Source organism: Callithrix jacchus, chromosome 4, assembly GCF_049354715.1.
Source record: "Callithrix jacchus isolate 240 chromosome 4, calJac240_pri, whole genome shotgun sequence".
Lineage (NCBI taxonomy): Eukaryota > Metazoa > Chordata > Mammalia > Primates > Cebidae > Callithrix > Callithrix jacchus.
Genome location: NC_133505.1, coordinates 48,234,977 through 48,259,381, shown reverse-complemented (window position 1 = coordinate 48,259,381; position 24,405 = coordinate 48,234,977). Strand labels below are relative to the sequence as shown.

Genomic DNA, 24,405 nt, shown 5'->3' with positions numbered 1-24,405 from the left:
GAAGAATAGAGAGATACAGAGTCTGGGTCTCTGATGGCACTGTGGAAGCACCCGACCAACTCTCAGGTGTGTCTGCTGAACTGTTTGTGTAAGAATAAAGAACACCAGTTGACAACAACTCTAGCCAGGTTTCTGTTCCATTTGGCTACAGCTAGACACAAATTCTGATACAAACCTGAAAACACTCACTATGTGGGGTATACCATGGAAAAAGTCCCTTTAGATACATAAATTGAGAAGCACTAGTTTACATTGTAAAACCAGGGTGTTTTGTTGGTTTTTGTTTGTTACTACAGTGCTTCTTTGAGCATTGTGGCTCTCTAGGGGAAAAGTAAGGGAGATGGAAAAAGGCTGCTTAAATTACTTTAGCCACAGAACTTTGTTTCTTTAGGACTACCATTGTGAGAACCTGGTGTTCTAGCAAATGCAGTTTGGGAAATGCTACAATAGATGACCTCTTGAGATTTCTTTCCTCCTGAACATTCCCTAGCTAGAAGAAACCAAGCAGATAGCCAGGACTATAAGGCAGCCCTGGCATTTGACTTTAATGGGACATGAATGAAAGCCAAAGAATTGAGGCCTGCAAGCTTGGTCAGGGAAGAGTAATGAACTAGGTAAATTAAGAAACTCAGGGAGGTGCTGGGTCCTCTGAAAGTGCTCACTCCGCCATTCCCTTTCTGCTAAGCCATGAGTCTGGCAGAGGCTGGCTGTGTCACTCTGGGTCTACAGCTCCTGCCAAGTGGTGCCTCCTGCTCAGCTCCAGCAGGCAGAGCTCTGATGACACCACTCCTTGCTCTCGCCCCTTCAGGTGGAGGAGTGCTAACAGCTTCCTGCTGTGGCTCCTTCTTGAGTGCGTCAACATCTCTGTACTCCCTCATCTCTGTAAATAGCCTTCTCATTAAACTCTTATCTGTTAAATCCTTTTGGGAGTGCCAACTGCTGCCTGCCTGGAGCTTGACTGACAGAGACGACAATACACATTCTTACAGCAACCAAGCTCCCAGGATTTGCTCAAACGAGTCCCAATTTCATGTGATTTTTGACTTTCATTAAGGTGAATCATATGATGTATAAACAACCAGGATGCAGAGAGGAAAGCCACCCCCAAATTTAGTCCCCAGTGTAAGCACCATGCCAACCTGAGAAGGGGTTCACTGCCACTGAACTGAGAGTTCAGGTTCCTGGGCTGGGCCAAGGACAAGGGCCACACAACAAGGACAAGGGTCCTCAGGGCCAACACAGTGTATGTCACTTGGATTGAGCTCAGAAAGAGCCAAGTCGACTGCATTGCAGTAAGACACCACAGAAGTCCACATGGTTTCATTGTCAAGTAAAGAAAGTGAAGCAATTCCCAGTGGTGGGTACTTTCCCACCTCAGGCTGAGGTATTCACAGAAGGAACAGAGCAATGGCTGTATATGAATGAAAGTCAGAAGGGAAGGAGGACTTCATGGAGGCAAGGCAGTGATGGTGGAGAGAGGAAGATTCTCTCACCCTGTGGCAATGAAAAACACTTGAGACTATTTGGTCCCATGTCCCTATCAAAAGGAGGACAGGCTGTGGTCACTTTCTAGTACTTGCAAGAAATCCCAGTAGCTCTCAAGGAAGGGATGGGGCAAGGAAGGCTCCAGCAATATGCTATGTGGGAATGAGCCAGAGAGGGGCTGTTTGGTTTCTATCAGGTTAGTGCAAAAGCAACTGTGGTTTTTGCCATTACTTTTGCACTAACCTATATTACTATGACCCTATTTTGCATCTCCACCAGTATATCACAATATGATCCCAACAAATCCACAAATTCGTTTTAAAAAAGGTCAAAAACAGTGATAACCATGTGGACATGGGATGGAGATGTTTGGAGAACAGCCTATTTGGAGATGTCACATCTACCTAAAATTTTCCAGATGGACCTATAGCCGATGGGAGACATTTCCTTTCACTTCTCAGCAAGACTATTTACCAATGGTCAAGGTAGATGAACTGGGAGTCTTTAATTTTAATTTAAAAATTTTTAATTAAATCTTTAAAATTCACTTCCTTTCACTTCTCAGCAAGACTATTTACCAATGGTCAAGGTAGATGAACTGGGAGTCTTTAATTTTAATTTAAAAATTTTTAATTAAATCTTTAAAAATTAGCTTTGCTTAAACCAAAAAATATTTTAGATACCTAAAAAATATAGATAACAATAAAATAGGCCTGGTGCAGTGGCTCATGCTTGTGATCCCAACACTTTGGAAGGCCGAGGTGGGTGGATCACCTGAAGTCAGGAGTTCGAGACTAGCCTGGCCAACATGGCGAAACCCTGTCTCGACTGAAAATATAAAAATTAGCCAGGCGTAATTGTGCTCGCCTATAATCCCAGCTACTCAGGAGGCTGAGGTGGGAGAATCATTTGAACCTGGGAGGTGGAGGTTGCAGCGAGCAGAGGTCTCGCCATTGCACTCCAGCCTGAGCAACAGAGCAAGACTCTGTCTCAAAAATAAACATTTGTATACCCACCCTTCAGTCTAAGAAATAAAACATTATAGATATAAATTGAGCTCTGGTCTGCCTTACTGCCTTCCCTAGAAGGAGCCACTTCTCTGAATTTCATGGTTGTTCACAAACATAATTTTAAACTTTAATTATAAATATAAATATTTGTAAGTAAAGGAGAGCATCGTTTTACATGATTTTTAACTTACCAGCAATGGCATACTTCTGCAACTTGCTTAATATTCTTTCCACTTCATATTGTTTCTGAGATTATATCTCACTAATATTTGTCTTTAACAATGTCTGTCTAGCACCCTTTTTTTGCTGTGTCCTACAGTATTCCAGTGTAAATATGTATGTATCAAATTATTTAATCAGAGAAATAAATATAAACCCATATACCTTGATGATAGGTACATGGGTTGCTTTTTAGCTCTTAAAAACCATGCTGCAGTGAGTATTCCCAAACACGTCTTCTGTTCATATGTATTAGAGTTTGTCTGGACTTACCTAGGAGTGAAATTGCTGGGTTCTAGGGTAAATGCATCTTCAGATTTACTAGATAGTGTCAAATTTCCCTTTGAAGTGTTCTTATCAGTTTGATTCCACCCTTAATGAACAGGAGTTATTTTTGGCTCCACATCCAAAATGATGAGCATGGTTTTTGTTTTGTTTAGTTTTGCCAATCTGATGAGTCTAAAATGGAGTCTCCTTGTGATTTTAATTTACGTATTTCCCTGATTCCAAATAAAGTTGACCATCTTTTCATGTGTTTATGATTCTATGGCATCATTTTAATGTTAGCATTACATTTACATGCTTTAAGAAACTAAAAGATTTTTTTTCTTTTAATTCTTCATTGGAAAACTTGCAGAGGAAAGAAGTGTCAAGGATGGAGACAGTGGGAAGACTTCCTTTTGCATCCTGGCTATGAGATAAAGATGTATTTATTTATTTAGAGACAGAGTTTCTCTCTTGTTGCTCAGGCTGGAGCAGTGGCACGATCTCAGCTCACTGCAACCTCCACCTCCTGGATTCAAGCGGTTCTCCTGCCTCAGCCTCCTGAGTAGCTGGGATTACAGGCATGAGCCACCATGCCTGGCTAACTTTTTTTGTATCTTTAGCAGAGATGGGGTTTTGCCATGTTGGCCTGGCTGGTTTGAACTCCTGACCTCAGGTAATCCACCCTTCTCAGTCTCCCAAAGTGCTGGGATTAAGGCTGTGAGCTACTGTGCCCAGCCAAGACAAGAATTTTTTAAAATAAGCCATAATATTAGAGATAAATCACATGAAGCAGAGATTCCAGCAATTCCTGGGCAATGTGGGGAATGCATTTTTTAGACGTTGTTGTCATTGTCTACAAGCAGTTCTGAATGATTTCATCATGCCCTTCATCTTCAAGGCACATACCTATATGGGTATAGCAAATAGACTGGAGGAATCATAGGAACCATCTGTCCATCTTCCTACTGCAAGAAGTACCATATCAACACATGAAATTGTTCCTCTAATAACAGATACCTGAAAGAAGAGTCCACGATGTCCTTCTACTCCCAAATACTTTTAAAAGAGGAGGCATCCTAAGGTACTTTGTAAATATCTTTTACATCCTGAACGAGATGAACTTGTTTAATTTTCATCCACTTTGAGCATTCCCTCTTATAGCAATAATCTTCACTTCTAGATCCTTCCCCCACAACACTGCTGAGTACCTTGAGGACTCATCTATATGTCCCGTGTCCCTGGCACAAGGATGGTGGCAAAACAGATCAACTAGTTTGGGAATGCATGAGAGTGGGGACTACATGTTATTCACCAAAGTTTCAGGAGGCATTTGATTTATGTGTCTTGAGGCAAGGAAATTCTTCCACATTGAATTTTCTCTAAGCTTTAAGAACAGTATAATGATAGAAATAAACAAGCCAGTCTTGTTCAGGATATAAAAGATATCTTTAACATATCTTAGGATACTTCTTTCTCAGGAGACCTTCCCTTACCTACTCCAACTCAAAATGATCTTTCCTCATCCATGTGGTGCAGCAGCACCACGTAGTATATACTACCTAGCATTCCAATGGGAAGAAAATTATGTGGCAAATAATAATACATACTTATGGAGTACATACTCTGTTCCAGGCACTGTTCTAAGTACTTTACATATATTAATTTTATCCTCATTTGGGAGTAGGTATCATTACCATCACCATTTTACAGACGAGGAAACTGAGACTCAGTTTCCAAGACTACACCCCTAGCAAGTGGTGAAATTTGAATTTAGATCCCTCTAGTTTGACTCCTGGGATCTGCACTAGAAATCACTGTGCTATACCAAAGCTCTTGCCAGAAACACATAAGCCCTTAGATGCCTCTTGCTGTTGTTCTGGTGAAAATGCAACTGTAGGCTTAATAAGAAATTAATTATCCTTTGCATCCTATCGTGGAAACCCACATCAAATCCTTAAGGCCTTGAGGAATTTGCTGATTCCTTTCCTATTAATAAAAGTTCCCAGTCATAGCGGTCTGCCTCATATGTAGTCACCTCGCTTTAACAGACGGGAGCTCTGGAGGTGGGAGGGAATTTTGCTCACCAGAATTCACTTCACAACACCTGACTCAGCAGCACACAGTGTCTCACACCAGGCAGCTGCCCAGATACTTGTTGAATGACCACAAGCATTAACAAATAATACTTATACAGCACCCTGCAGCGTGCCAAGCACTTTTCATATACTTTATACCATTCAGACTCACTTTAGGCTGGTACCACCAGTATTTCTGTCATTTCCATTTCACGCATGACTAAAACTGAGGCTCAGAAATGCTCAGATGCTGATCTAAGGCGGTGCAGCTAATTAGAGGAAGGCTGGAATTCAAACCTAAGTCCTGACATCAAGTCCCATGACACCACATCTTTTGTTACTAATTAAGTTGATCCCTTTTATTCTTTGTCCTTTACATGTGTATGTGTGCATGCATAAACACACACACACACACACACACACACACACACACACATCTCCCTTTCTGGACCAGTGGAATAGGCGTCAGCTCAGAAAAAAAAGAAAAGAATTTAAACCAAGCTCTTACTTATGGACTATGAATGAGTAAATGAATACACACATGGGTAACTGATATATACAGTCAACAAGTTTCCCCTGAGTGCTAACTCTGTGTCTGCCACCAGACACTGTAAACACCGCAGTGACTTAGGCACAGTCCTAGCCTTCTAGGAGTATCAAATCTGTTAACAGAAGAGGCTCCATAGCAACTGACTCTGAGAAAGGAAGCTCACCTTGTCAGAGCCCCATTTGAACAGGAAATGGTGTGGAGAGAAGAAAAAAGCCAGGCTCTACCATAAACAGAGGAGGCTGGGGAGGATACCACATCAGGGCAAACTCCAGAAATACAGTGCTCTGAAAGAGTTAAAAAATAACCTGCACAGCCCCACTGACCAGGACAGCAATGCCCACTCAGACTTCCAGAGGGCGAGCATCATCCCAGGCTGCCCAGGACAGTCTCAGTCTGTGACTATTCCCCACAGTGTCCCATCCAGTTAATCCCCTTTCACTCTTGAGAGTCCTGGTTTAGAAAGTAAATTATATGGTTGCCTTTGCCTTCCAGGAAATTCATGATTCTCCAGCAGCCCCTGGGCAGGAAAACGATTTGGCTCCCCAAGGTCATTGAGTTGCTTATGTCTGCTCCTCTTTACAGGGCTTCTCCTCATAGCCCCCCACCCACAGCCTGCACAGGTTCTAGGAAGACAGCCCCCAAGTCTGTGTTTGTGTTTCCTTCCAGAGTTAGCATTGAAGCCAAAGCGACTCACCGTGGGATCCACTATGCATGAGCTTCAGACTCAGGCATCCTGTTTTATATCCTGACCTTGACAGTTTCTGCCTCTAATGTCTTAGGCAAGCTATTCAAGTTTCCTCATCTGAGCCTCAGTCTCTTCATCTGTAAAAAGAGAGTGATAATCCCCATCTCATGGGATTGCTGAGGATTTGGTGAAATAGTAAGTGAAAACACCTGACACAGTGCCTGGTTCTTAGAGGACTGCCTACCCCAGCAGACTTTCTAGAACATATGAACTCTCAGATAGAGCATGGGAGCTGTGAATGTCTCAGGAACCCCCATATATCACTGTCAAGCCTCTGCACTACTGAGTTGGAACAGCTTTTTCATCTGTCAAGAATATGCAAAACATGGCACAACTCCTTCATAAAACTTGGGCCATACCTCCCGAAGCGGGACATACTCATTCCGGATGTTCTAGCAATTCTCCCAGGAACATACCAAGAGAAATGCATTCATGTGTTCACCTAAAAGTGCACAAATGTTCACAGTGAGGCTACTCACAATACCCCCAGACTTGGAAACCACCCAAATGCACATCAACAGAAGAATGGAAAAATGAAGTGTGTTACATGCACATAGTGGACTACCATGCAACGAGAATGACGTACACGGTGACATACGGTGAGCAAATGAAACCAGACACAAATAAACACCCACTGCATGATTCCATTTATATGAAGTGCAAGAAAAGGAAAAACTGATCTATGGTTAGAAGTCAGGATTATGGAAGGGTAGTAACAGAGAACAGCACAAGGGGGCTTCTTGGGCAGGGCTGGAGTACTGGAAGGATGTTTAGTTTGTGGAAATCTCTTGCGCTACATTCTCAAAAATTGTGTACTTTTTATGATTTATGTTGGGCTTCAATAAAAAGTTAAAATGTTTTAATGGAGAGTATATTTCTTTCTTTGGTAGAGAGTTGAGTAGACTAGGTAGGCAGTAGACACTTGGCAAAAGGCAGTGGGATGTATCATTTAATAAAGATTTGTTGAGCCCCACCTCTGCGCCAGACACTGTGCAGGAAGCCAGGGAAAGAGCTAATGAGATGTGGTTGTGTTCTTCACTGTCTTCACCACCACTACCATCATCATCATCTTCATCATCACTAACATTTCTTAGGTCTTGCTATGTGCCAGACATGATTTCAAGGACTTTTTTTTTCTTCTTCTTTTTTTTTAAACCAACTAAGGTATTAACTTTACCTCCAAAACAATCTACTTTGCGGATGAGGAAACTAAGGCACAGAGAAATAAAGGAACTGGTGCAAGGTCGCACAGCTAGCAAGAAGTGGAGCCAGAATCGGAACTGAGGCCATCTGAATCCAGGGCCTGTGCTCTGAAACAGCCTTATGCTGCCTCTAACAGTTGAGAAACCTGGTCTGCTTATCAGCTGTCAGCCTCAGCTTCCATTTAGGCAGCCATGGGCATCAATAACACTACATCTGTTCAGGACAGTGGGGATGGTAACTTACAGACTTTGTGACTTGGAAGGGCCGAGAAGTTACTAACTCTTATCTCTGGCCAGCTGCTAGTGCAATGCTTCCTGGTGGGGAACAGTCTGATTAATACACTGACAGAGATTACAAAAGAAATAGAGAGTTATAATGGCTTGATCCTTCTGCAGCGCAAAGTCCACAGAAACTGAATTTGTTTCAAAATAACTTCAAAGCTGGCTCTGGCACTGTGAAAATATTGACGTATCTCCCCACTGACCTGGAATCACTTTCTCCCCTCTCTGCCCTGGTCAAGGGAACTTGAGGCTTGGGGGGCGGTGGTTTCTGGGAGGAAACAAGGGAGTGTTGACACTGACCCCTGAGAATGTGATCAGACATGAGCTGTGAGTCTGGATCCTGGAGTCTGGCAGATCAAGCCTTCATCACACAGGCAAGCTTTGCTTTGGCATTTGGGATGGACAATGAGTGTACATAACCTAAAAGGCGGAATGTTCAAAGCAGAGCACCAAAGACCGCCTGTGCTTGGGACAAAGGAGCAAGAAACAAACACCCACCAGGAGGAATCAGATTTGGCGGAGAAACATGCAGGCATGACACAAGCAAGCACCCAGACAGGATGGCGGTTCCCAGTGGGCCAGCGGGGTCCCTTGTGAGCACCCCCTTCATACTGCAGAAACACAGGTGAGGTAGAGAGGAATTCCCAAAGGTCAACTTGTCTAGCCCTTCGTCTCCAGGCAGGTGGACAACAAGGCCATCTGATTATGCTTCCACCCAGAAACATCCACACCCCTCAGATTAGCATGAGGTTGGGGAACAAAAGCAAATTTGGCAATAAAAGTCAAGACATTCACTCGGTCTGCCCAGTGTTGACACAAGTCTATTTGTAGAGAAATCAGTTGAGGGTCACCTAAAAAGCACACAAAATAAAGCACGGGGGAGAAATGTACTTTTTCATATTCTGACATAGCTACCAACAACTACCTAGAAAATAATGGACTCTGCCAAAACAATTTCATGTGAAATTGCTAAAACTTGTAGCATTTTTCCAGATACTGTGCCAGGGACTTAACATGCATCTCCCCATTTAACAGTCTCAACAACCCTATGAGGAAGGAAACCTGTAACATTTCCAATTTACAGATAAGAAAACTGAAGCCCAGACAAGGTTCATAACTTACTGGGCAAGTTATTAAATGACAAAGTAGGTAGGGTTTCTTCTTGGGAGGCAGACTCTGGGTTAGAGTACAAGGGCAGCAGGCTTGTTAGGAAGGGCTCCTGGAGTCAAGGCCTCAGGACAGGAGGGCAGGTTGGGGGCAGCACTGGACAGAGGGAGAAATGGAACTGGGATGTAGCTTCAGCTAAGGCTTTAGCCAACCCCACGGGGAGCCCTGAAGCTGGGACACCCTTGATAATTGTCACACATTGGGACAGAGGGGCCAGGCAGTCACAGCTCCCCCCACCCATCATTGGCTTCAGGGTGAGCTAGGAGAGAAGCATGGGCAGGAGTGCCTAACACAGCAAGTCTCTTTAGCCAGGGTTATTCCAAGGAGACTACCCATGGTCAGCACTCCGTGCAGCTGGGGACTCAGTCCTCAAGGGACTGGTCAGAGAGCACAGCTCGGTGTCCCCTACACAGGGATGTGGACCCAGCCAGGCAATTTGAGTGCAGGGCCCACATGCCTGACCATTATAGATTTGCTCTATCAAAACAGTTCTCCAATCTCATTGATCAGCTTGCTATGTTTCCTGCATAGTCAGTAATTAAGGAGCTCCAAGGAGGCAAGCCTAACTCTGAAGAGCAGGGAGGGCAGCCATAAGGGCCTGATGCTTGATAGCTACCCCAGGCCCAGCAGACACAAGGAGGCAACACACATCATGTAGTCACACTCCAGGGTGGTCAGCAGGCTGTGTACATCCATCACACAGCCTGAGAGCCAAAGCAAAGCTTTCCTGGGTGATGGACGATGCTTGATCTGGCAGCTCAGGGACCCAAACTAGTGATCATCCAGAATGAAACCACGTTTAACACCTGATTGATGACAAAATGAACACCTCAGCAAGAATAATGTGATCCCAAATATGTAAACTGTGTAAGTCTAGGCATAAAGAAGTCAGAAAAAATAAAAATGAGTTACATCCAGTGTAGGGATGACCTTGACAAATGGTCAAGGGGAAGAAAAGTATGCTACAGAGTAATATGTACAGTGAGATTCACTTTCAGTGAAAAATACTCAAGCAAGACTCCTCCATGCTCTATATACACCAGTAGGTATTTGTAGGGACAGATGAAAAGTTACAGCCAGACATATTACTAGGCTATTAACATTAATTACCAGGGTGTAGATGGGGGTGGATACATTTCTACTTGTCTTCATATATCTTTGCATGATATTAATTCACTTGCTTAAGCAAGAGAGAACTACCTTCATAATATGGAAAAATCAAATAAAGAATATATTTTTTTAAATGCCTTGCCTAGTGTCACGAGCATACTGGAGCCTATAGATAAATAGTATTTCATTGCCTCGCCTCCTTCCTCTATCAGGAGGCAGTGCCCAAGTGTTAATTTGGGGGTGATCAAAAGAAATATTTAACCAAGGTAAAGAGTTTTCTGTGTCCTCCCCTTTACCATCAGAATAGAAGTTCATTTTTACATTATTTCACACACAACATATATCTGCCACCAAAATAAGTCTGCCACTAAAATCTATGAAACCTACGTAACACATTCTGTAGTCACGCAGAAAACTGCATTATTTGTTTGCTGTTATTTGTGGCCATGCTTCCATTACGGTGCTAATGAAAGAGCCAAATCCCAATTCTCTTGGCACATACCAAACCAACTTCCAGTTATCTTGGCACATATCCATGAAAAGCCCAGAGAAGCCAAAACCCTACTTTTCACCACATCTGCTGACAAGAAATCAAAGGGTTAGTTTTAAGTTTCTTCCATTTTTCCCTGTCCCTGGCTACCCCCTAAAAGTGTCCCGGAGGGCAGGAGCCACGAAAGACTAGAGGAATGAGAAACAAAGCATCCACATGGTCTATAACCTGGGTAGCTCTTGTCCCTCTGGTTATGGAGATTAGCTCCTGCAAGCCCATCACACCTGGGCAAGTCCTACTCATTCCTCAAACTCAGACATGATTGCCTTGGCTTCCAGGCATCAATTCTACAATGCAATTTGACTTTTATGAGCTGCAAACACGTAGAAAGCATGATGGAGACTTGGTCCTTCCTCAATAGTAATGTAGTGTTAAATGTGATGACAGAATTGTGTACCAGGTTCATGAGAGTATGGAGGAAAAGAGGGTTGGAATGAGTCTTGCAGAGGGAATTTGAGAAAAATGGGGACACCTGAGCAGGCCTTGGAGGCTGAGTAGATCAGGAAGACCAGGATTGAGGCAAAGATTTCCGGGTAAAAAGAACTATGAAGAAGGGTATAGAGGTGCACTGTTCTTGAGAATAGATTTGGTGCAATAAAACTGCAGTTAACCCTTAACTGTCTTAAAAGTACACCTTTTATCTCAGAAATCTCACATTAGTATTTCTTCATCACACAAGCTTACTGACTGCTTATTTTTTCCTACCACATCCCTTGATCTACCTTGTGATACTGGATTTAGATTTTGACTTTAGTTAGTTCTCTATGTGGCTGACTGCTAGTAACTACAGCAACCACCACAGTTATAGCTAATGTTACTCTCAGCCAGGGGCTGACAACCCTCACAATCATCCTAGAGGGAGGTGCCATTTTATTTTCATCCCCACTTTTCAGATGAGAAAACTGAGAATCAGAGAGGTGAAATAATTTGCAAGCTCTTTTAATAGATAAGTGTTCCAGGAATTATACATAAGCTTATCTGATTCTAGAGCTCATATTCTCAATGATCATGCGATAATGACCTTCCCTAAGTTACTATACTTGCTCTGTTCATGTCTGGGATCCAGAGCAGAAACCAGCAAACCTCTTCTGTAAAATGGTAGATGGTAAATGTTTTCAGCTGTATAGGCCATGCAGTCTCTGTCACATCTGCTCGACTGTCATTGCAGCATGAAAGCAGCCATAGGCAAAATACAAATGAATGAACATGGCTGTCTTCCAGTAAAACTGTATCTATAAAACAAGGTGACAGGCTGGATTTGACTGTTGAAACTGGCAACTTCTAACCCATGCTATTTTGTTCATTTTTTTCATCTAGCCAGTGTTTACTGAGCACCTACCTTGTAGCTGGCACTGTCCTAGGCTCCAGGGATACAGGGAGAACAAAGTCCTCACCATCATAGGGCTTAAATCCTACCAAATTCTTGGCTGTTTCTTTTTCCCATGTCTGGTACTCTGGGTCCTAACGCTTTTCACTCTTCTCTTAGATTACTGATTCTCAAATTAGACTTCAGTTCACCTGGGAAGCTTATAGAACTATGGACGCCTAGGTTCCAATCCCAGGGAGTGTAATTAAATTGGTCTGGGGTGGGCTCAAGTATTGATACTTTTACAAGCTCCCCCATGTGATTCTAATGCACAGCCAGGATTGAGACCTGCTTTCTGTTTATTCTGCTTAATGTGTGAAATACGTTTTTAAGTCCTCAGAATTTGGGCTTTGACATGTGGTTAATACCAATCTCATAGGATTGTCAATGATGTTTAAATGAGACAAGGTACCTTTCAAATGGTACAATGTTATATAAATTTAAAGTACTGCTGTCATCGTGACATTATTAGATTTTAATGTTAGGTACTGCCTCAATGATTTCTGTCCTCAGTTTTGACCTTGATTCTCAGGACAGTGTTTGAGATTTTTTAAATGAGTTCTATGGAGAGCTCACTAAATAGCCCAAATTCATGGGTGAGTGAGCTGGTGGCCTTTCCTTTATTCCAGCAGAGGGTCACATGGGGCTGCCATTTGCTTGGCATGGGGAACACTGTTCTGTGCCCCATTTTTGAATAAAGGGTCTCCATCTCCAGGCTGAGATATCTGACCTCTGAGCACAGTTGTTAATCCTTGAATAAGTGGCTTCTTTTCTTTGGCTTGCGGACAAATGTCTGAACCCATGTACTTTCATGGACTTAGAACTGGAGAGGGAAATGGCATTAACATTTTACCGAGCAGTCTGCTAGCTTCTTCCCATGTATCATTCCATTTCATCTTCAGAACAACCCTGGGAAATGAGAACAGTTATTGTTCTCATTTAACAGATATAGAAGACTCAGAGAGGTTAGAAAGCCTGTGACCTGGTGGTGCCAGAACTCAATCTGTCCGCTTGAATCTAAAGCTCTTCCTTGGAACCATAGGATGTACCACAAATAATTCAATTGGCCAGGATTGAAAGAGACACCAAACTGCCTAAAGTTCATTTTCTCCAGGTTCTTTTGTTTTTTGTTTTCTTTGTTTTTTTTGGAAGGGGGAACCCAGAAAGAAACCCACAACACCTATTAATAGCCATAGTCTGATAAGCCTTGGCCAGTGCCACATAATGCTGCACGGGTTCCAAGAACAGGCACTTATTTCCTCCCCCCACAGCATCTTGACTGTGCAGTTTTAGAGCCTCATAATGAAACAAACAAAAAAAAACCCCAAAAAATGTGGAGAGAGTTGGAGAAATAGATGCTGCCAGGAGTGAGGAATTCACTGACCCCCACTCCGGGCCATCACAAGAGAAGTTGGCCACTGGTTGAGCCTCTTAAAAGCTAAAAAGTCATCCCAGGCCATGGTTAAAGAGGGAGCTTGAACAAAACGAAAACAAATGTGATCTTCAAAGTCTTAAATGTCAGCTTGAAGGATAACTTAGAAGGTTTGGAATGATCCAAGAGGAGCTGCAGCTGCTCTCTCACATCAGATGCTCCTTTTTTCCTTTGGAGTAGTCACTCCCTTGGATAATGTATCAATCAGGGTTCAGGGGGCAGCCTCCCACCCCGTACCCACTGGAGATGTTTACCATGGCTAAAGCTTTCATTCTTTACAACCCATCAGGTTCTCCCATTACTCTGACCTGAGCACCCTTGACAAGAAGTGGCTGCCTAGCTGCTCTCTGACCTCACACTTACCCTTCAAGGCTCAACTGGTCCTTGACTCTCCTGCCCTACCCCCGCCTCCCTACCTTTCCCCTCCCCACCATACATAAACAACCTGTGCTTCTGTCCTTCTCCCTCCCTAGAGAGCACAAATACAAGAGTGATTTCTAAGCCAAACATCCAGGATGCCTGGTTCCTCCTCCCTCAGGATAATGGACCAGGCATGCTCATAGAAAATCTTCACTGGTCATCTTTTCTAGAGGGAGGAAGTAAAGGTGACCAGAGCCCTAGAAACTCCACCCACTAGCCTTCAATCGTGGAAAATATGTAGCTAGATTTGGGGACAGGTTCTTTCCAAGCAATACTAGCTCCTGATGGCTGAAAAACAGAAAAATAAAAATACAGCATTCCCTTTATTATGGGTCTACAACATTTTGAGCTCTGTTCTTAGTCCTTGTGCATAAATGTTGTTTATGCACACTTATAACCTGGGGAGATAAATACTATCCTCATTTTACAGATGAGGAAGCTGAAGCTCAGAAGCAATAAGTCATGTAGCCCAGGTTACTAATTCATATATAGGTCACAGTTCTCTCTCCAGGCAGCTGATCGGAAATCTGCACTGCTTCCACTGTGTCAGGCTGCCTCTGAAGTCCAGGGCTGAATGACACAGAATCCTTGACACAGAGTCTCCGGCTGTTGAGATCTAGAGGGTCATCTGCTATCAAAGCCAAGGACATCCTCTAACTTGTTCTTTCTGCCAGCTGTGTTTGCCCTTTGGACCTTCAAGGATGCCTCAGAATGCATCCCATCTAATTAATCTAATCTCAAAGATGACCAAAGAGCTGGCCAGAAGATTGAACTGATAGAATAAGCCATGAGAAGGCTTCAATGTCAGTCTGGGCATCCATGGCCTGAGAATTTGTCCCAGCTCTGATGCTGGAGAAATGTCTCCTAGTGCAAGCCCAAAAGCATCAGGACTCCACTGATCCCTGGAGAAACCCCACATGTAGAAAGAGCTGAAAGCCCAGTTCTTGCCCCCTACCTCTCCCTGAGGAGTTGTATGCTGGGATAAGAGTATTTCTGGGAATCCTTCTCTGAGGGGTCCCTTCTGAACCCTGGATATTTAGTTTTCTATTTTTAAATAATAGAAATGAATGAGAACATTTAAACTTGGGACTTCCATTGGCCCCACTAAAATCAAAGAAGCAAGCCTCATCCTTCATTATCTCTATGCCTTCCCTACTACCTGTACTTAACCTTTATCTCCATTCTTTACCCCTGGATCCAAGGCTATTCAGTAATGAGGAGTTTAACCTGCTTTCCCTCAAAAACTTTGGAGACAGAGGTCTAGGAAAGACGACTGGGGAGAGAACACATTCTCACAGCAAGCAGCAGCATCTCAACTTCCCCCACACCCACCAAAAGCAAAATCATTCACAGGCCTTCCTATTGGCCCTGCCCACACAACCTCCACCTTCTTGAGACTTGAGTCTCTAAGTTCTAATGTCCAGGAGAATGTTCTCTCCTCTTTTTGTCCTGATGGGGGCACGAGTATTCCCTCAGCATCCAAGGCGCTGAAGGAAAGGCTCTGAAAACTCAGCTGGGAGTTAGGAGCCAGAGTTTGCAACTACCAGGGAGCAAGACAATAATAGCACAGTTGTTTGCATAAAGGAAGAAATGGGGGTTAGACAGAGCTCCCAGCACAGATGAAGAAATGGACCATTTTTCCACCCATGCGTGAAGCTGTGGCTATCCCCACACAGTCATGTATGTGTAAACACAGGCAGGCATGTGCATCTCATGGGGACCTGTCACTCCTGTTTACACGCACCTTTGTTTACACTGCCCTCCTTCTTCATTACACTTTAGTTGACAATGTACTCCTGAGGTTAAATGAGTCTGTTTCTGACACTGCTGCCTGCTCCATCTTTTATGAAGCTTCCCTGGGGGTCAATTTCTATCATTTCTAAAATCCTTCCCGAATCTTAACTTCCTGTGTTTGGGGCTGTTTTTACATCCAGATTTCCTCCCTGTCCCTTCATTCTCTCATTCTTTTAGGACATAGGGAGAGTCCAGTAGTCTCCCTCCCACCCAAACATCGTAGGTTGGCTCTACTGCAAAATACAAAACCAGAGACCTGGCTAGAGCAAAGCTGAAAATTCAGGCTGTCTGTAGTCACTGGTTTGTGGAACCCAGCTATTGACAGGCAGTGCCTGGCACTGTGCTACTCAGGGCTGACGACCCATACAGCCCCACCGTTCCTTTTCTCCGTACTCTCAGCAGAGCACACTTTCCGCCCTAGGCCCTAGGGAAAATCCATCTCCTGCTTCAGTTGACTTTGCAAAGAAACTCAAGAAACTGACACCAAACTCAGAAGGGGGAAAACACAAGGCTTTGAACTTTTTAAAGATGGGAAGCTGCTCTCATTCCCATGTGAGCATCAAGGAAAACCTATGGAGACTCTTTCCTGGAGAGGTGTGATTTTCCTTCCCAGCCTCGGAGAGACGTTCCAAATCCACTCCAAAACTGTGGAGAAGTGGCCGAGGCAGCGAGAGAAGAGTTAAATCAAGCCCAGACCTCAGCAATCTGTGTTCAATTTTGATAAAAATCTCTTTCCCTCTCCCCCACCGCCCCCCTTCCTCCACCCCACAGCTCAGACACGTCTCTTTATGTTAGGAGCTTGCATCTTGTTTGGGGCACCACACGCGGCACTCCCAGAGAACCTGGCATGGACCTCACCGTGGCCATGTGGCAGAAACATCCATCCAGCTCCCAAGGTGCGGCTGGACACAGGGCCACAGCGTCCTGGCCGCCACCACCACCTCCCCCTCGTCCTTCTCATCCTCTTCACAAAATTACCTGCCGCCAGACCAGGTCCCTCCTTCCCTGGTTAAGCCAGAGTCCCAACACCTGGTAAGGTCAGGGCCTGAGGTTGGGTTGCGACCACAGGTGCTGAGAGCTCCGGAGTCCGGGGACCCCTTTCCTGGGATGCTCCTTCCCCCAGCCCAGGTCCCACTGCCACTGAGAACAAGAAACTCACGGCTGCCCTGCCCGCTGGCCAGAGGCCAGGCCTGCAAGTGGGAGCTGGGGGCTTGTAAAGACTTCAGCCCAGCCAAGCGAAGGTTGAAGCCGAACCCGGAAAAGCCATCACCAAAAACTTGTCAGTTTTGGGGGGTACAGCTTCAGTGTTTGTCCACTTGTGACAACCAGGAATCCAGTTTCAAAGCCGCAAAAAAAAAAAAAAAAAAAATTTTTTTTTAAAGTTTTCCAAAGACATTTCCTACGTCCAGATGTGCCGGTACAGAGACACACGCAATCCCACCCATACACACACACACACAAACACACACAGCGGCCCTGGGAGCCCACTCCGGGGTCGGCGGCTCCTGCAAAGACTTTGGAGAAACAAAACCGCCAGCCTGCGGAGCCGCAGCCTCCCCAAGCCCCGCGGCGGGGCTTGCTAAAGAAAGCAGAGGGGAGAGAAGAGTGGGAGCCCGGCGGAGAGGCCCCCCGCGGCCCCGACCCCCCAGCGGGGAGCGCCAGGGCCGGCCGCACTTACTCCGAGGACCCCAGGGCGCCCGCGCTCCCGCAGCCCGAAGTCCGGCGCCGCCGCCCGCGCTCCGCTCGCTTCTGCGTGCTCCGCGCTATCCCGGAGAAGCCGCGGCTGCCGCCCCTCCAGGCCCGGCCTCGCGCCGGTCCGCCCGCCCCGCTCTGACGTCAGGCGTCTTGGAGTGGGATATTTATGGCAAGGATACTCTGAATTTTCCCTAGGTAGAGTTCTGATTGCAGTTTCTTGGGATTTGTAATTTTCACACTTTCAGACCGAACGGAGGCGTGGGGGGAGGGCGCCTCCGCAGGGCGAGGCGCACAATGAGGGTAGCTATTCCCCACTTTGGCAGAGAGCCTTGGGGGGGGGGGCTCTGTTTTGGAAACATGGAAGGGTCAAGGAGGCAAAAGTGGCCACCTGGGCAGCGGGATTCTCCCTCGCTCCTCCTCTGGGCCACGGGAAAAGGCCTGGTCTGAGGCTGGCTTGGAGGTGGAGGTCCCGGTGCCAGGGAATCTCCTGTCCCTCCCCAAAGTGTCCCTGCACTGGACAGTGTGTCCCAGAGGGGTGCTGGGCAAGACTGGAGTGAAATCAGGCACAACAGAACAGCCAATTAGGAGCCCTGGTTCACGCCCTAACAACTTTTCCATTTCTTTTTTGGGAGTGCATATGTCTATATATATTTTTTTAAGTTTATTTTTATTAAATTATGTTCCACACTCCATGCCTCTGTATAGCTTTTCCAACTCAGAGCCAGTCAATTCATCTTATTTCATTGCTTATATGCATAGTTTGAGCAGTTTACAATAGCTCTTATTCATACTTTTAAACTTTGCTTTTAGTTTTTTAAAAAATGTGATTGTGGTCTGTCTCCTTGACTGAGCTAGAGATTGCTTTGGTCAAGAGCAATTGTCGTCTCTGGGATTGGCGATACCCTCACGGGCAGTATTTGATCTCTGTTTCCTATTTCCCCTAGCTCCCTCTGCAAGCAAATGGTGACCTCACTGGGTGAGGACCCGTATAGGGTTTTCTGGGTGTTCAGTGGTCGTTCTGGGTCAGTGGTCATCTGTTTTTCCAACCTGGCCTAAGGGGCTTAGGGAAATGGCTTGGTTTAAGGACCATCCTTCCAGAGGGGAAAAAAAAGAGAGAATGTAATGCGTTATCCTTCATGGTTCCCAAGGATTGGAGAATTAACTTAAAATGATACACATGAGATGCAAAATACTTACATGGTTAGACAATGTAAGTATTTAGGTATTCATCGCACTGTGAATGGGAAGGGGCACGGATAACTGCAAATCATCATTAAAACACAACTATAGTGAACTTTTCATTAGTCCAAACGGGGTAGAGGTAGGGGTGTATTTTAACCAGTTAGAGTGCAGCAGGGACTCAAGGACTTGGAATTCCATGTTTACCTCTTTGGCAGCAGCTGGTTAGAGCTGATTGCCAGAAGCAGCCAAGTCTTAAGGTTGAGCCTCTCAGTAGGGGCCAACCACACTGTTTTGATCCAAGCCACTGAGGACCCTGCAGTAGAGAGCTGCTGTTTGGTCACTGCGGGGTTGCTCTCCCCAGCATAATACCCCACTCTTACCTCCTTCCATCCGCTCTCTCATATCAAGGCTCCACTGGTACGATGAGCTCTGTCCTTCAGTAGACGCTGCAAATTGGTTTCCAGAAGCCATTGACAAACTCCTTCTCTCTTGCCTTTCTCGCTTTGCTCATGAGTGTAATCCCAGCACTTTGGGAGGCCGAAGTGGGTGGATCATTTGAGGTCAGGAGTTGGAGACCAGCCTGGCTAACATGGTGGAACCCCATTTCTACTAAAAATACAAAAGAAGAATATAAAGAAGCTAGAAATCTACAATATTCGCCATCCCAGACCCCATAGTAGCTTGCAATTGCTATGAGACCCAGTTCTGACCAGAGACTGGAATGCAGAAGACAGAGGATGGCTTACACAAACACACTTTAAGAGAAGGTCAGATTCGTATAACATTCCACTTTACATTCTCTAATCTTCCTTCCCCATTTCTTCTCTCCTGGAGGATTGAGATGAAGCCTTGAGATGTAGTATCCATCTTGCTACCTTGAGAACAAAAGCCACTCTCTTAAGGGCAGTGGGGCAGAAAGCTAAAAGGAGCCAAGGTCCTAGACACCATCCATAAGTGGCTATACCTTCCTCTGACTTTTTGTTAGGTAAGAAAAACAAACCCCTATGTGTTTAAGTTATTGTAATTGAGTTTTCTATTATTTATGGCCAAATATAAATCTTAACCTACTATGCTCTTCATCAATCCACCTAAATATACTGGATAATTACTGAGCATTGGCTTACAGATATGATAATAATTTTTAGCATGATGCCTTGCACTTTAGCATAATTCTTTTTTTAAATTTCCTTGTTTGGTTTTGTTTGTTTGTTTGAGATGGAGTCTTGCTCTGTTGCCAGGCTGGAGTAGAGTAGCACGATCTTGGCTCACTGCAACCTTCGCCTCCTGGATTCAAGCGATTCTCCTGCCTCAGCCTCTAGACTGGCTGGTTCTACCAGCACGCACCACCACATGTGGCTAATTTTTGTATTTTTAGTAAAGCTGGGCTTTCACCATGTTGGTCAAGATGGTCTCAATCTCTTGACCTCGTGATCCACTCCCCCTGACCCCCGCACCCAGCCTTTTTTTGTTTTTACTGCAGATCAAAGCATAATTCTTGGACAGGCACTGTGACTCACGCCTGTAATCCCAACACTTTGGGAGGCAGAGGCGGGCAGATCGTCTGAGTTCAGGAGTTTGAGACCAGCCTGGCCAACACGGTGAAACCCCATTTCTACTAAAAATACAAAATATTAGCCGGGCATGGTGGTGCATGACTGTAATCCCAGCTACTCAGGAGGCTGAGGCAGGAGAATCACTTGAACCCGGGAGGAGGAGGTTGCAGTGAGCTGAGATCATGCTACTGCACTCCAACCTAGGCTACAGAGCAAGATTCTGTCTCAAAAAAAGAACAAGAAGAGCATAGTTCTTTATGGTTTCCAAAGCCCATTCACATGTATCTCCTCCGATCCTCATAACTTTGGGAATTATCACCTTAAACCATTTTTGGATTTAAAAAAAGACATCTGATTAGTGTCCTGCCAAAGATCACACAGTCAGCAAATAAGTGAGTTTAGACAGCAACCTAGTTCCTCTTATTCCAATTCTATGTAGTTTCTGCAACATCTTTAATAACACAACCAAAACATCCAATGAAGAATCGTCATTCCTTCTACATCAGTATGAGTTCTATTTAACCAAGATGAAAGACATTGCAAGTAAATTCCAGAACTGGAAAGTGCCATAGTCCACTCACAATTAAGCCCAGTCCACTGTCTCCCTTCACCCTTGGCTTCTCCAGCTACCCTCTGACATCCTGCCCCGAATCCCTGCAGTCATTCTTTCTAAGGTCACGTCTTTTAGATGAATCCAGTCTCATCATTCTTCATTCTCACACCCTTTGAAATGCTTAGACCACCTGTTTCTTGAAGGGCTCCCATCTCTCATGGACATCTCCCTATCGGTATAACTTCTTTTGTGAAATTTCATTTTCTGGGTCCTCTTGTTCCCCCAGGGTCTCAGTGTTCCCCAGGGCTCTGTCAGCAGCCATCCTTTTTCTGAGTGTCACAGACCCTCCCCTTGAGACCTCATTCTTTCTTGTGAATTCCACCACAGGCTTAATAACTGTCTGGGAAATTCAGCCATTATCTCTACATTCAAATTTATATCCAACCATTTTCCTCTCAACTTTAATCCCTCTTTTCCAACTATTTATTGTCTACATTTCCCAGCCTATGGCAAGTAATAAATAAATGGTATCCATTGTTAACAATTATTGTGACAAAAGGATGCAGGAAAATTACTAAGGCATAAGAGAGTCCTCCGATGACTCCTTTCTAGTATGAGGAACTATGGTGTAACCATCCTCACTTGGAAATCACAGGCCAATCTAACTGTTCATGGTTATAAGAAAATGTAGTGGAATTGATAGATGTTAGCAGCAGCAGACCAAATAGAAATGAAGTGGCAAACTGAATGAGAAATAGAATATCCTTGTTAACTCCTTTTTCGTGCAGTGCCTGTGAGAACCTGTCTATGAAATTGATACTGGGTAACTTTATTTCAGGCAAAGCGAGAGAAAGGATAAAATTAAAGATGAGACTGGATAAAAGAGAGAGTCAGAGAATTAAAGATAGGGCCAGACAGAGGTTGCAGTGAGCCGTGGTCATGCCACTGCACTCCAGCTGGGGTGACATAGCAAGATCCTGTCTCAAAAACAAACCAGGCCAGGGACAGTGGCTCAGGCCCATAATCCCAGCACTTTGGGAGGCCAATGTGGGCGGATCACTTGAGGTCCGGCGTTAGAGACCAGACTAACCAACATGGTGAAACTCTGTTTCTACTACTACTAATAATACAAAAATTAGCCAGGAATGGTGGCATGCACCTATAATCTCAGCTACTGGGAAGGCTGAAGCAGGAGAATCACTTGAGCCTGGGAGGCAGAGGTTGCAGTGAGCCGAGATCACACCCATGCACTCCAGCCTGGGCGAAAGAAGGAGACTCCGATTCAAAAAATAAATAAATAAACAACAAAAAAGATAGGGTCAGAGACTCAGAGGTGGCAGGTAGGGGGCATGTCAAGGACAGGAACAAGGAAAGTGAGGGTGAGGATCAAACATTCTAAGTCTGGGAGAGGGAAGTCTCTCCATCCTTGCCCAGGTGTTCCTTTTTTTTTGGAGGCAGGGTCTCTCTCTGTCACCCAGGCTGGAATGCAGTGGCACAACGATAGCTCATTATAGCCTCAAACTCCTGGGCTCAAGGGATTTTCCCATCTCAGCCTTCTCAGTAGCTGGGACTACAGGTGCATGCCACTAGGCTTTGCTAAAATCTTTCCTTTTTAGAGATGGAGACTTGCTATATTTCCCAAGCTAATCTCAAACTCCTGGTCTCAAGCAATCCTCCCAATTTGAGAGGGCAAATGTCTGGGATTACAGGTGTGAGTCATTGCGCCTGGCCCCCAGGCATTCTTAATTAGGTCTGTTGAGAAGAGGAGCAAGAGAAATGCATAAAATATGTGGATCTCAGTGCTGAGGCTGTTTTTGAGGTTGGCGAGCCCTGAAGAGTCCATGATGTAGGAGGGCCTGCTCGAAGATCATCTGATTCCCTCCCTACCCCCAGCCCTGTCACTCACAAGGCCCTACTGTAGGGGTCTTCCCTATTCTCAAGATCTCCAAGAAAGAGGTTTCATCCTTTTTCACCTGCATATTCTAGGAATGTTCCCAGAACATACAGTGAGGCTCTTTGTAGCACACAACTCATCTGGAAATTGTACCTGCTTGATGAAGGATTCTCAAATAGCACATTACAGTTGGCCTGGCTTCCAAAGCTCGCTATATACTTCCAAGACCCAGCCTGTCATAGTGAGAAGCAGGCTTCACAAAAGTCACTTGCTCACTCTCCAGGGGTAGACTTCTAGTCTATTACTGCATGAGCACTCAGTGAAGACTTTCTTTTTTTTTTTTTTTTTTTTAATTTTATATTGCATTTTAGGTTTTGGGGTACATGTGCAGAACATGCAAGACAGTTGCATAGGTACACACATGGCAGTGTGTTTTGCTTCCTTTCTCCCCTTCACCCACATTTGGCATTTCTCCCCAGGCTATCCCTCCCCACCCCCTCCCACTGGCCCTCCCCTTTTCCCCCCAATAGACCCCAGTGTTTAGTACTCCCCTCCCTGTGTCCATGTGTTCTCATTTTTCATCACCCGCCTATGAGTGAGAATATGCGGTGTCTGATTTTCTGTTCTTGTGTCAGTTTGCTGAGAATGATGTTCTCCAGATTCATCCATGTCCCTACAAACGACACAAACTCATCATTTCTGATTGCTGCATAATATTCCATGGTGTATATGTGCCACATTTTCCCAATCCAGTCTATCATCAGTGGGCATTTGGGTTGATTCCAGGTCTTTGCTATTGTAAACAGTGCTGCAATGAACATTCGTGTGCATGTGTCCTTATAGTAGAACTTTCTGAAGAATAAATCAAGGCCCCGTGAATATGTCACCTAATAAATACGTGACGCTCCACAAATAACATATACCTTCCTCTGATGTACTGTTGTGGACAATAGCAGATGGTGGAGAGTACGCAAGTGTTGTAACCAAAGACCTTGGTTAAATCCCCAGCCCCGCCTCTCCCTGCTGTGTGACCTCAGCATGGCAGGGAACTTTCTCAAGCCTAGTTTTCGTGATGGTTAACTTCATGTGTCAACTTGGCTGTGCCACAGTGCCCAGATATTTGATCAAGCATCATTCTGGTTATTTCTGTGAAGGTGGTTTTGGATGAGATTAGTATTTAAATTGGTGGACTTTAAATAAAGCTGATCACCTTCCATAATGTAAGTAGGCTTCATGCAATCAACTGAAGGTCTTAGCAGAACAAAGACTGAGCCCCACTCCCAAGAGGGAACTAAGTCAGCAGACTGCCTTAGGACTCTAACTGCAATGCTTCCCTGGGTCTCCAGCCTGCAGATTTTAGACTCACCAGGCCTCTGTAATTACATAAGCCAATTCTTTAAATTCAGTCTCTCTCTCTCAATATTCACATACTACATCCTGTTGGTTGTTTCGCTGAATCTCCTGTTAGTAGGAGAATCCTAACAAATACAGTGTTCTTCAACAGCAACATGGGATGAAGATTACTCCACCCTAAAGGATTGTTGTAAAGGTCAAATTAAGCAAAATAAATTGACGGTCTCTACCTCAGTAAGTTCTTCTGAAACTAGGAAGGAAAAGGATGCCTCAAAATTTCAAAGTCTTTTTCATCCCACCACTTACTGTGGTCAATATCAATCTGCTGGCCCTTAAACTCTGTTCAGGGAGGTGTCAAACTCTAGTATCAGGTGTGCTGTTAATACCTAGAAGGCAGAAGCAACTTATCCTGAACGGGACCCCATTCTACACAGACACATCACACATCAGGTGTTTTGATCATGAGCCTGATCCTGGACCTATCCTGCTTTTGTCACTTCT

General features: G+C 44.7%; 1 protein-coding gene across 12 annotated transcripts in view; it reads right to left on the bottom strand.

The window, feature by feature from the left end:
- DAAM2 (dishevelled associated activator of morphogenesis 2) overlaps positions 1-24,405 on the bottom strand; it is a 151,283-nt gene that overhangs the window by 100,925 nt on the left and 25,953 nt on the right. For 4 of the 12 annotated variants that reach the window (XM_035295555.3, XM_035295557.3, XM_035295558.3 and 1 more), the window contains exon 1: positions 17,353-17,444. Coding sequence is in view for 3 of the 12 variants with exons in the window: in XM_054253950.2 (XP_054109925.1) it covers positions 18,932-19,022 (91 nt within the window). In the remaining 9 variants the exon portion in view is untranslated. Of the gene's footprint in view, positions 1-16,652; positions 17,445-18,931; positions 19,161-24,405 lie in introns of those variants that run through there. The other 8 variants (XM_078369095.1, XM_054253950.2, XM_035295554.3 and 5 more) reach the window with 4 other exon arrangements.